The sequence below is a fragment of the Bufo bufo genome, chromosome 1 (genome assembly GCF_905171765.1).
Source record: "Bufo bufo chromosome 1, aBufBuf1.1, whole genome shotgun sequence".
Classification (NCBI taxonomy): Eukaryota; Metazoa; Chordata; class Amphibia; order Anura; family Bufonidae; genus Bufo; species Bufo bufo.
In genome coordinates this window covers 479,643,365-479,657,351 of record NC_053389.1, presented here as the reverse complement: position 1 = coordinate 479,657,351, position 13,987 = coordinate 479,643,365, and the positions used below count along the sequence as shown (strand labels likewise).

Here is a 13,987-nt window from a genome sequence, read left to right as displayed (position 1 = left end):
CCCATGTTTACTGCAATAGTACTGCATTTTATCTATAGGAGAAGAGTCTCCAAAATTGCTTAACCATCCAAACCAGAAGACCCCACAAGGGTCATGGACCAGTGCCTCTCTTAATAAAGCTCGAGGAAGGGTGCTCTAGGCCTAAGTAGCCCTCCACACCAATGCACAAAGCTCTATACACTTTATTAAATTAGACCTCAGAACTGTTTCATCGAAAAATATCTGCTTTCCAAAAGCATAGAGGAAAGTACAGACAGTCAGCAGTTTGCAAGATTTGCCCTCTACCCCTCACCTCCATTATTTAGTTTTATTGACCGTTTGGACCTTTCATTTATTTGCAGTGGGTTGGAGCCAAGCAGCATGAGTTACAGGTGAACTCTATGCAGCTTCTGTACTACCAGGCGCCTTTATCTTCCGCTATGCTGCTCTCCGTCATTCCTTTCTTTGAGCCTATCATTGGTGAAGGAGGGATATTTGGACCATGGTCATTCACAGCCCTGGTAAGTTTTATTTCTGTTTGGATGGAAGTCTGTCTGGAACCATTGCATAACTGTTCTCTATTACAGGTGATGGTCCTTCTCTCCGGAGTTATTGCATTCACTGTAAACCTGTCTATCTACTGGATCATTGGCAATACTTCACCTGTCACGTATCCTTTATACCCTATAAATCCAGACCTAGCACAAAACTGGTTATATGTATCAATAATACACTCCAAAAAGATCATGTAACCCAGAAATAATTAATACCAAATCTTTATTCAAAGTCACATAAAATCACAAGAATTTTAAAACCACACAGATACAAAAGGGACATCTGGTGGACAGACTATACAACGGCATCTTCCACCATAGGTGATGTATTAGTGCACATAAAATGGCTACACATTACCGTATCACAACTTCCAATAGCAATAATGAAGATACCTCTATCTCTAACAGAGCTCTATCATAAACCCTCTAAAAATAAGGAAAGTATCCTGAGCAGAATAGTGCTAGCGGTAAAAAAAAAAATTACTAGCAAAGGGGGTATAAAATAGTAGTTACCCAGAAGGAGAATTCTGGCCACCGGTGATGTCCCATTCTTGACGTGTTTCGCTAGCTGCTTTATCCAGGGATCCGTTTCGCTGGCTGCTTCATCTCTTTTGTACCTTCTATCTGTCTGTGTGGTTTTAAATTGCTTGTGATTTTATGTGACTTTGAATGAATATTCAGTATTCATTATTTATGGGTTCCATATTATAGTTATTAAATGCTGCTGGCTCTTAACTTTTGGATATGGCTTGCTGGAGGAATATTTGTCTGATCAGCCATAATAAGGGGTGGTCAAGGATAAAAACTAACAGGACTGCTTTCTTCAGGGTATGCGTTACATGTCTGACACCCAAAATGTGAAATCTGCATCTGTCTCCAAAAAAGTGCTCCCCGGACCCCTGTGTTGCCTAGTCAGGCAGCCGTCGCATCCAGGCTAAGAGCGAGCGGAGAGGTGCCTGCATATGCGCAGAACTCTCTAGCCATTCACTTTAATGGGAGTTATGGAAAGAGCCAAGCAAGAGATTATATATTTTCAAACAGCAGACTTTATACTCTGCATAGTGGCTCTAAACCATCAACAAAAGCCACATATGTGTGGGTTTCTCTGCAGATTTTGCCAATAGTTTCATACCACTGTACCATTTAGGTGTGGAGGTTGTTTTCAAAATCCACAACTAATTATTTGCACATAAACATAGCTTATAGTGTCTCATGTTTTCTCATATTGACCCCTTCAGGACCGCCACCGTACGTGTAACGCCTCAGACATTTAAAGCCTCAGATTCTGGGGTCAATTGTGACCATGGCATCTGCGGCGGCTTTCCCTGGGAGCGCTGCACTCTCGGGGCCTGAACAGCTTCCCAACGCTGAGATTAGGGAAGCCGTTTGTTGGTGGTGGTAGGCTGGAGCCTGCTCCAGGTTAAGATGCCCACCACAAATATATTCCTATGGAGGCCTGCAGGTGCTCCATAATAATATATTGAATCTCCCATAGGCTGCATTCTTAAATAAATGCATTCTGTAGGAGAAGTGATCTAATGGTATACACATAGCGGTCCATTTGGACCAATTCGCGTCTTTTTTCACGTGCTACTGATATCTAAAACTTCACTTTTATTCAGATCTTTTTATTAAAATAATTCAACAATATACTGGAAAGGCTTAAAATTCCCAGTGATTGCAGATCACCTGCTGTTGTTTTAATCTTTTCAATTGAATCTTTTCTTGATCAATTGCCTGTATTCCTACATTCACTGTATCGCTGTGCTAGCTATTATTTCTCCTCTCAAGGAGTCCCTTCTCTGCTTGGTCACTGTTCTAAAAACACACACACACACAGCCCTCCTGCCTCCCGACATGTTTCGCTGGAAAACCAGCGTCTTCAGGGGATAATGCAGGTATGTGTGTTGGGGGCGGGAACCATCATTTAATGCCTCGGTGTCTCATGGTCTATTATGTGTATCCAATCATTTCTTACGTTCATAGACTATCACACTATCATTCTCACAGCTTCAGCTCCGATAGGTAGAAGTATCACAAAAGTTCCCACCCAGCACACGCCTCTCTACTCTAACAGGCCAGTGCTTCTCTGGCTCCACCCCTCTAGTTATACCTCATACCCCCGCTCCTCCGTCGCACCCCACCATTCAAGACAGACTGCGCATGCTCGGCATCCTCATATCGCAACTTGGCGCGTGCGCGCCAGCTTACATACTGCTCTGTTTTTTCCTAAGTCCTCGCGCAGCATCTTAGAAACATTTCTTCCCCCGACTATGCCTCCATCCACGTCATATCTAGGACGGCGCCTGCGCACCGTCTTGCAATATTCCTTCCTGCATGCTGTACTTCTGCGCAGGCGCAATTTCTTCCTATACTTACATCGTCGGCGCATGCACACCAGCTTAGAGATTTTCTTCTAGCCAAATCCATCTCTGCTAGCGTGTTCTTACATTTTAAATGGGTGAGCGAACCTCATAATTTCACTCATCCCTGTACTCCTCTATGCCTGCGTCTATATTTGCATCTATATATACACCACTCTTATTTTAATCCTTCCCTTATATAATCGTGACCCCATTTGGGTCCAAGGATGTTATATAGACTAGGAGGAATGAGGATATTTTAAAGGAACAGAAAGGGGGCTGACCGGTGGGGGGGGTTCACCATTTGGATTATATTTCATGTTCCATCCATTTCCTAGTGGGCTATAGTTATAGATGGCATCATTTGGTTACACACTTGATTGTATTTACTATTTACTTTTTTCTTTTTTTCTCTTTTCCTTTTCTTTTCAATCTAGGTCATTACCTTCAAGGGGCTGTCCACTGTTATCTTCTGGTAAGTATGTTAGTTCTACATATATTTATTTTATTTTTGAATTTATATCTCGGGCCAGATGGATGGTTCCCTTCACCTCATCAGTATCCTCTTTTAATTTTATCATATATGTCAGTGATCATTTACTATCTAAAAATATTAGAAGGATATTGACCAATATTAGATTTGTATTTCGGCCATAGTTCATTTATTAAAGGTAAGATGCAAAGGTTAAACCTTCGTTTAGTCCTATTGGGGACAGAGACTTCAAACGGTAAATCCATTTAGTCTCCTCCTGTTGTAGCCTCCTATCAATATCGCCCTGTCTGGGACCCGCCTTGACTTTTTGTATCCCCATATTTTCAATACAAGGGGGCTTCCTCCATGATATTTCTTAATGTGTACAGACAAGGGTGTTTCTTCATTCGTATTGAGAGTGCTAAAATGCTTTGAAATTCTTCTTCTCAATTCTTGTGTTGTTTTACCAACATAGATTTTTGAGCACTCACATTGTATGGCGTATACAACTCCTACTGTCCTGCAATTAATGTAATCACGTATAGTGTACACCTTCCCATCACTTGGATTTGTGAATACCTTTTTTGGAATCATATACCTGCAGAAAATACATCCTCCGCAGGGATATGATCCTTTTGTTGTCAGCCATGTTTTCGACCATTTTTTCCTCTGAAAATGGCTGTGTACCATTATCTCTTTCAAGTTCTTTCCTCTCCTATATGTAATTGATGGATTTTCTGGGAGCACCTCTCTCAGATCATTATCTGCTCTCAAAATCTGCCAATGTCATTTAATTATGCCATATATCCGTTGATGTTGTGAATCATAGGTCCCTATGCATCGTATTGTTTTTTCATCCCTTGATTTTTTCCTCTGAAGGAGGTTTTCTCTATCTATGTTTTTTGCCCCATTGTACGCCTTGCGTAGTACTCTTTTAGGGTATCCTCTGGCCAGAAATCTTTCATAGAGCCCTCGGCTCTCATCCTCAAATGCTGATTCGTTTGTACAGTTCCGTTTGGCTCTTAGGCATTGGCCAGCCGGAATACCCTTCTTGAGAGGCAGTGGGTGAAAACTCACCCAATGTAGGAAACTATTAGTTGATGTGGGTTTCCTATATACCTCTGTTGTGACACTGCCACCGGGTCCAAGATTTATTTTTAGGTCGAGAAAATTAAGACTAGTTTTGTGAATCTCAGCTGTAAAGGATAGCCCTATATCATTAGTGTTGAGGCTTTTAGTTAACTGAAAAAACTCATATTCAGTGCTATCCCAAAAAATAAAAATATCATCTATGTATCTACCCCAAAATAAAATGTGCTCTGTGTATTGTGTTCCGTGAATACATATTTGTCTTCCCACCACCCTAAGAATAAATTAGCGAAACTTGGTGCACAAACCGTGCCCATCGCGGTGCCGTTCGTCTGTAAATAAAATTGTCCATCAAATATAAAAAAAATTGTGAGTGAGTAAAAACCGTAGGAGTTTGCTAACAAAATTATTGTGTTCGTGAAACTGAGTGCCCTTAGTGTACAGATAGGTTTCCACTGCTTTTATACCTAATTCATGTTGTATGCTCGTGTATAGTGCCTCTACATCTAGGCTAGCTACAAGCGTATTGTCATTTATATGAATATCCTTTAGCCTGGTGACAGTGTCACTAGTGTCCTTAATATAGGACTGAGGGGTCTGTACAAATGGTCTAATAATCGCATCTACATATGCGCTTATGCCTTCACACATGTTATTTCCTGAGACGATTGGTCTTCTTGGAATAGGTTCTCGCTTTTTATGAACCTTTGGTAGGGCATAAAAGGTCGCGATAGTTGGATGTACTCTAAAGAAGGATGGTAGTAAAATCTGAAAGTAGGATCATGGCAGGATTTTTGTCAAATCAACCAAATAGCCAATCTCTTTTTTGTCCAAAGCAAGTAGAGTGTTTTCTATAGAAAGCCTCCTTATCAATACGCTAGATATCTCGCAAGCATTTAGGGAGATTAACAGAACGTATAAAAGATATATCATTTCCCTATGGGAAATTACAAGCTTAGAAACCTACCTGCAACAAAGAATAGTATATAGGGGAATGAGAATAAACATTACCCCTAATTCACATCAAGAGGATACTGACTTCATAAAGGGCTGGGAGTCACTACTGACAGAAAATTCACTGCGTATGCAGGCATTTATCGTGGAGTATGAAAAGAAACTGCTGACTAAATAACAGCTCAGCTTGAAAAAGAAACACAGGATATTCAGATCCTTCGTTCCCAGACAGAATTCAGTAACCTTGAAATAAAACTACAGAAAAATATTGAAAACTTGCAGACAGAAATTAAAGAAAGAAAAAACACTGTAAATTTATACGAGATAAGAGGGACTTTGAAACAGGACAAATATAAATAAAATCCCCCAATAATACAAGACCAACAAGGAGAACAGACTACAGCCAATATACAGATATAGGGAGCACCTACAGGGAGTGCAGAATTATTAGGCAAGTTGTATTTTTGAGGATTAATTTTATTATTGAACAACAACCATGTTCTCAATGAACCCAAAAAACTCATTAATATCAAAGCTGAATATTTTTGGAAGTAGTTTTTAGTTTGTTTTTAGTTTTAGCTATTTTAGGGGGATATCTGTGTGTGCAGGTGACTATTACTGTGCATAATTATTAGGCAACTTAACAAAAAACAAATATATACCCATTTCAATTATTTATTTTTACCAGTGAAACCAATATAACATCTCAACATTCACAAATATACATTTCTGACATTCAAAAACAAAACAAAAACAAATCAGTGACCAATATAGCCACCTTTCTTTGCAAGGACACTCAAAAGCCTGCCATCCATGGATTCTGTCAGTGTTTTGATCTGTTCACCATCAACATTGCGTGCAGCAGCAACCACAGCCTCCCAGACACTGTTCAGAGAGGTGTACTGTTTTCCCTCCTTGTAAATCTCACATTTGATGATGGACCACAGGTTCTCAATGGGGTTCAGATCAGGTGAACAAGGAGGCCATGTCATTAGATTTTCTTCTTTTATACCCTTTCTTGCCAGCCACGCTGTGGAGTACTTGGACGCGTGTGATGGAGCATTGTCCTGCATGAAAATCATGTTTTTCTTGAAGGATGCAGACTTCTTCTGTACCACTGCTTGAAGAAGGTGTCTTCCAGAAACTGGCAGTAGGACTGGGAGTTGAGCTTGACTCCATCCTCAACCCGAAAAGGCCCCACAAGCTCATCCTTGATGATACCAGCCCAAACCAGTACTCCACCTCCACCTTGCTGGCGTCTGAGTCGGACTGGAGCTCTCTGCCCTTTACCAATCCAGCCACGGGCCCATCCATCTGGCCCATCAAGACTCACTCTCATTTCATCAGTCCATAAAACCTTAGAAAAATCAGTCTTGAGATATTTCTTGGCCCAGTCTTGACGTTTCAGCTTGTGTGTCTTGTTCAGTGGTGGTCGTCTTTCAGCCTTTCTTACCTTGGCCATGTCTCTGAGTATTGCACACCCTTGTGCTTTTGGGCACTCCAGTGATGTTGCAGCTCTGAAATATGGCCAAACTGGTGGCAAGTGGCATCTTGGCAGCTGCACGCTTGACTTTTCTCAGTTCATGGGCATGTTATTTTGCGCCTTGGTTTTTCCACACGCTTCTTGCGACCCTGTTGACTATTTTGAATGAAACGCTTGATTGTTCGATGATCACGCTTCAGAAGCTTTGCAATTTTAAGAGTGCTGCATCCCTCTGCAAGATATCTCACTATTTTTGACTTTTCTGAGCCTGTCAAGTCCTTCTTTTGACCCATTTTGCCAAAGGAAAGGAAGTTGCCTAATAATTATGCACACCTAATATAGGGTGTTGATGTCATTAGACCACACCCCTTCTCATTACAGAGATGCACATCACCTAATATGCTTAATTGGTAGTAGGCTTTCGAGCCTATACAGCTTGGAGTAAGACAACATGCATAAAGAGGATGATGTGGTCAAAATACTCATTTGCCTAATAATTCTGCACGCAGTGTATAATCAGAAAACCGATATTAAAAGAAAACTTAGAAATAGAGGAGGTTATCAACAAAAGAAATACTATACCCCCAAGCCAAACAGTAATCAAGGATGGCAACAAAACTATTCTCGACCTAAAAATAAATCTTGGACCCGGTGGCAGTGTCACAACAGAGGTATATAGGAAACCCACATCAACTAATAGTTTCCTACATTGGGTGAGTTTTCACCCACGGCCTCTCAAGAAGGGTATTCCGGCTGGCCAATGCCTAAGAGCCAAATGGAACTGTACAAACGATACAGCATTTGAGGATGAGAGCCGAGTGCTCTATGAGAGATTTCTGGCCAGAGGATACCCTAAAAGAGTACTACGCAAGGCGTACAATGGGGCAAAAAACATAGATCGAGAAAACCTCTTTCAGAGGAAAAAATCAAGGGATGAAAAAACAATACGATGCATAGGGACCTATGATTCACAACATCAACGGATATATGGCATAATTAAACGACATTGGCAGATTTTGAGAGCAGATAATGATCTGAGAGAGGTGCTCCCAGAAAATCCATCAATTACATATAGGAGAGGAAAGAACTTGAAAGAGATAATGGTACACAGCCATTTTCAGAGGAAAAAATGGTCGAAAACATGGCTGACAACAAAAGGATCATATCCCTGCGGAGGATGTATTTTCTGCAGGTATATGATTCCAAAAAAGGTATTCACAAATCCAAGTGATGGGAAGGTGTACACTATACGTGATTACATTAATTGCAGGACAGTAGGAGTTGTATACGCCATACAATGTGAGTGCTCAAAAATCTATGTTGGTAAAACAACACAAGAATTGAGAAGAAGAATTTCAAAGCATTTTAGCACTCTCAATACGAATGAAGAAACACCCTTGTTCGTACACATTAAGAAATATCATGGAGGAAGCCCCCTTGGATTGAAAATATGGGGGATACAAAAAGTCAAGGCGGGTCCCAGACAGGGCGATATTGATAGGAGGCTACAACAGGAGGAGACAAAATGGATTTACCGTTTGAAGTCTCTCTCCCAATAGGACTAAATGAAGGTTTAACCTTTGCATCTTACCTTTAATAAATGAACTATGGCCGAAATACAAATCTAATATTGGTCAATATCCTTCTAATATTTTTAGATAGTAAATGATCACTGACATATATGATAAAATTAAAAGAGGATACTGATGAGGTGGAGAACCATCTGGCCCGAGATATAAATTCTAAAATAAAATAAATATATGTAGAACTAACATACTTACCAGAAGATAACAGTGGACAGCCCCTTGAAGGTAGATTGAAAAGAAAAGAGAAAAAAAGAAAATAGTAAATACAATCAAGTATCTAACCAAATGATGCCATCTATAACTATAGCCCACTAGGAAATGGATGGAACATGAAATATAATCCAAATGGTGTGAACCCCCCCCCAGGTCACCCCCCTTTCTGTTCCTCTAAAATATCCTCATTCCTCCTAGTCTATATAACATCCTTGGACCCAAATGGGGTCACGATTATATAAGGGAAGGATTAAAATAAGAGTGGTGTGTATATATAGATGCAGATATAGACGCAGGCATAGAGGAGTGAAGGGATGAGTGAAATTATGAGGTTCGCTCACCCATTTAAAATGTAAGGACATGCTAGCAGAGATGGATTTGGCTAGAAGAAAATCTCTAAGCTGGTGCGCATGCGCCGACGATGTGAGTATAGGAAGAAATTGCGCCTGCGCAGAAGTACAGCATGCAGGAAGGAATATTGCAAGACGGTGTGCAGGCGCCGTCCTAGATATGACGTGGATGGAGGCATAGTCGGGGGAAGATAGGTTTCTAAGATGCTGTGCATGCGCGAGGACAAGTTGCGATATGAGGATGCCGAGCATGCGCAGTCTGCCTTGAATGGTGGGGTGCGACGGAGGAGGGGAGGAGCGGGGGTTTGAGGTATAACTAGAGGGGTGGAGCCAGAGAAGCACTGGCCTGTTAGAGTAGAGAGGCGTGTGCTGGGTTGGAACTTTTGTGATACTTCTACCTATCGGAGCTGAAGCTGTGAGAATGATAGTGTGATAGTCTATGAACGTAAGAAATGATTGGATACACATAATAGACCATGAGACACCGAGGCATTAAATGATGGTTCCCGCCCCCAACACACATACCTGCATTATCCCCTGAAGACGCTTGTTTTCCAGCGAAACATGTCGGGAGGCAGGAGGGCTGTGTGTGTGTGTGTTTTTAGAACAGTGACCAAGCAGAGAAGGGACTCCTTGAGAGGAGAAATAATAGCTAGCACAGCGATACAGTGAATGTAGGAATACAGGCAATTGATCAAGAAAAGATTCAATTGAAAAAGATTAAAACAACAGCAGGTGATCTGCAATCACTGGGAATTTTAACCCTTTCCAGTATATTGTTGAATTATTTTAGATATCAGTAGCACATGAAAAAAGACGCGAATTGGTCCAAATGGACCGCTATGTGTATACTATTAAAGTAATCGTCGTAGGTTTATGATTCTACAATAGTGGTGATCTAATGATTGCACTTTCAATCTCCTAGGGGGACTTTTAAAATGTGTAAAAAATAAAGAAAGAATTTATAACAAACAGCGTAACAGAATAAAAATCAAAATGACTGATTCGCCTTTTTTTTTTTTTTGCTTCAAAAAGTCATACTCATCAATCACCCCACAAAAAATGAGTCCTCACACAGCTACGGAGGCGTAAATATAAAATAAGTTGTAGGGGTCAGAATATCAAAATCAATTTTTTTAAAGTTTTAGGCTCAGGAGTTTACATCTCCATTTTGGAGATCCAGCTGCCTGATCGGTACTCAAATGTCAGCTATTGCCCAGACAAAAAAACTGTTGCATGCAACGTTTTTTTGTCCAGTCGAAACCTAGCATTTATGCTAGAAATCGTCTGGATCACCTCCGGACCTCATCTGAGTCAATGGGGATCCAGAGGTGAAGTAGAAAATCCGTCAAATCTGGATCCTGCAAAATCTGGCAGTCTGCTCTGTGATGTGAACTCAGCCCTTATTTATTAAAACACAATAAAAAATATATAAATGTGGTATCACTGCAGTCGTACTGACCCAGAGAATGAAGGGGGGGAAAAAACTGTTTTACCACATGGGGAACACTGAAAAAATGACCATAAAACTGTGGCGGAATTGTGGGTTTTATTTCCAATTCCACCCCATTTGGGAATTTTTCCAGCTTCCCACTTAAAGGGATATACTGGTTCGATTTAGTTATCCCCTATCCACAGTATAGGGGATAACTATTAGATCGGTGGGGGACCTACTGCTGGGACCCCCACCATTCATGAGATTGAGGACCCCGTGCTCTCTGTAGCCTCCCCTGAAATGAAAGGAGCCGGTCACACATGTGTTCCATTAATTTCCCATAGAAATGAATGGAGTGGCCTCACGCATGTCTGACCGGCCGCTCCATTCGTGGCAGGGGGTACGTTCTTATAATCGGCGGGGGTCCCATGGGGCCCCTGTTCTCGTGACATAAGTTATTGTGGATAGGGGATAATGTAATCTAACCAGAATACCCCTTTAATTATAGTATGCAATATCAAATGGTGCCACTAGAAAGTACAACTTATCCTGAAAAACAAGCCCCTAGTATAGAAGAGCTCAACAGAATATTAAAGTTATGGCTCCAGAAAGGCAGGGGGTGAAAAACAGAAAATGGCCTTGTCCTGAAAGGGTTGTTCGGCCTAGGCCAATCTAGGGTTGGGCTATATCAAAAATATTCCCATAATAACGATGATATTAAGAAATTTATGGACTCGTGCTTCAGGTCTTTAATTGTAAAGTATAAAACATTTGCTCCTATTACAAGTAGGCATAGATTTTAAAGGAAAAAAATATAAATGTCCATATACTTTACCAGATAATGATAACATAACATTGGGCCACAAGGAAGACAATATACTGTATGGCCCAGGCCACAAGGAGACATATGGACTGGACAGGCTGCGGGCCACAAGGAGTCGCTATACTGCATGGGGTCACCAGGAGACATTATACTGTCTGGACTCAGGAACTATACTGTAATGGGGACACAAGGACACATTATACTGTTTTAGGCTTGGCCACAAGTTGACATAATACTGTAAGGGGTCAAGGAGACATTATACTGTATGGGACAACAATTTTTAACCGCCTCCCCTCCCCATCAGTATAATAATGTCTTGTCGCCCCCATACAGTAGTGTTTTCTTGTTGCACCTATATAGGGGCATCAGTGAAACATTATACTGTATGAGGCTTATACTGATGGGACTCATGATGACCTGTATATTATTCCCTAATGCCTACTATTGGCTATAGAGATCAAGTGCCATCACAATGTGCAGGGCCACTGAAGACATGGCCACTTTCAAACGAGCAAGTTCCACGCATTGAACTTGCAGCCCCCATGCTGACCTCCAAGCACTGACCGATGCATGGAACTCGCTCGTCTGAAAGGGGCCATAGACAGACAGCAACACCTTGGGTCTCTCACTCCTCTTCCCCCGCCTTGGCTAGGACATTCGCAGGCCAGGAATCAGGGGAACTCTGTCGGACAGACTGGTTGCTGACTGATTTTGTTTGCCTCGCTCGTGTGTTTGGCCATTATCTGATTCCGACGTGGACCAAGACTTGAATAAATCGGAACATAGAGGCACCAGGATGCAGATGTTTTAGAAGCGGTAAGTGCACATGTGACCGCTCCTATGATGTCACAAAACACTGCAATTATTAGGAAACTGATATTGCCATATTGCTGTTTCTTAATACCGTGGTATATCGCTGACACCGGTATATTGCTCAACCCTAGGCCAATCACTGGTGTCATCAGTCATACCTGGTTGAATGGCATGTAATTGCTAGTGAAGGGCCATTAAAGCACGTGACCATTGACATGAGTGATTGGCTATAGCTGTCAAAGGACTAAGCCATTTCTTGGTCCTGCAGGGACCAGAAGCGTCTGGGAACGGTGCGGGTGCGGCAGGACTGAACAGGTGAGAGGGTTTTTTTTGTATTGGACCTTTAAGGTTGTTGGCTCCTAGGCTAGACAACCCTTTTAACCTTTAGTGCTGCTGCAATGTTAATCCTTAACTTAAACCTAGCTACAATATGTTTGGACACTTCAAGTTCTGCATCACCCTCCTGGGAGGATACATGCTATTTCAGGACCCCTTATCTCTAAATCAAGGAGCTGGAATAATTTGCACAATACTGGGTATCTTGGCGTATACCCACTTCAAACTTAATGAACAAGAAGTCAGTAAAAGTAAATTGGTTCAGAGACCCTGAATGTTGCCTCCTCAGACAACACTGTCATTGAAGAACAGTACTAAATAAACTGCAAGAATGAAAGGAAATGTGAAGACAAAAGGAGCAGCGTTCAGCGTAAAGTGTATATGGAGTGTGCCAGAAGATGCATAGACACAATGTACGTGTCGCCATTCAATTAAATCGCCATTGTATCTCATTTTTATCATGAATCGTAATGACAACAGTTTACTGTTGTCAATGAAGGATATTTTTTAATTTAGTTTTTAAGAAGGTAATGCTATTTGCATCAAGCTGAAAGATCCTCATGTAAATGTTCCTTGCTGGTTACTGGCGCTCCAGTTTCTGCAGCCAAACTTATTGGACTCCCAGCAAAGAAACTTTGAAACCTCTGTGAGTGCAAATTCAAAGTTTGTATGAATGGATTCTCCAGATATTCAATATTCATATTGAATAAACTTGAAGAGCTTTTCATAAACCAGTCTCCAAATGTCTTTGTTGGACTGCTAGATTTCACTTTCCATGTGGAAACCACAGTCGGTGTCCCCGTGCGGATTAGCCCCATGGTCAGCCTTGGATTTCTAACATGGATTATGTTACTATAGGGCTACATGCACACGACCGTTGTTTGTTTTGCGGTCTGCAAATTGCGGATCCGCAAAACGTGGATGGCGTCCGTGTGCGTTCCGCAATTTGTGGAACGGCACGGACAGCCATTAATATAACTGCCTACTCTTGTCTGCAAAACGGACAAGAATAGGACAGGTTATATTTTTTTATGCGGACAGCACACGGAGTGCTGTCAGCATCTTTTGCGGCCCCATTGAAGTGAATGGGTCCGCATCCAAGCCGCAAAAACTGCGGCTCGGATGCGGACCAAAACAACGGTCGTGTGCATGTAGCCTTAATGAAATCTTCTCAGTCTGAAAAAGCAAAAATGACTGAAAAAGAGCTGAGCTATATTCTTGTGCATTTGAAATGCTATTATTAAAGGGGTTATCTGGTTTCAAGAGGATCGAACTGTAATAAAGAATGGAAAATTACTTACCTGACATCCTGCACTGCTGTTCCAGCTCTCTCAACAGGACTCTATTTTTCTGGCTGCAGCGGTGACAACACGTGACCGCTGCAGCCAATCACTGGACTGAGCGCTGCACTGAAGAGGCCAGGAAAATAGAGCCCTGTTGAGAGAGCTGGAGAAGCAGCACAGGATCTGTCAGGTAAGTAATCAGCTATGCTTTATTACTGGTTGATCCACTGAGTTGTATGGTTTCTTCTTGTAGA

At 41.6% G+C, this 13,987-nt stretch overlaps 1 protein-coding gene across 1 annotated transcript in view; it reads left to right on the top strand.

Moving 5' to 3' along the window:
* SLC35E3 (solute carrier family 35 member E3) overlaps nt 1-13,204 on the top strand; it is a 29,323-nt gene extending 16,119 nt beyond the window's left edge. Inside the window, exons 3-5 of the mRNA XM_040409772.1 lie at nt 342-500; nt 567-649; nt 12,538-13,204. Of these exons, the coding sequence (XP_040265706.1) occupies nt 342-500; nt 567-649; nt 12,538-12,724 (429 nt within the window). The 3' untranslated portion in view covers nt 12,725-13,204. The remainder of the gene's footprint in view (nt 1-341; nt 501-566; nt 650-12,537) is intronic.
* The last annotated feature ends 783 nt before the right edge of the window (nt 13,205-13,987 follow it).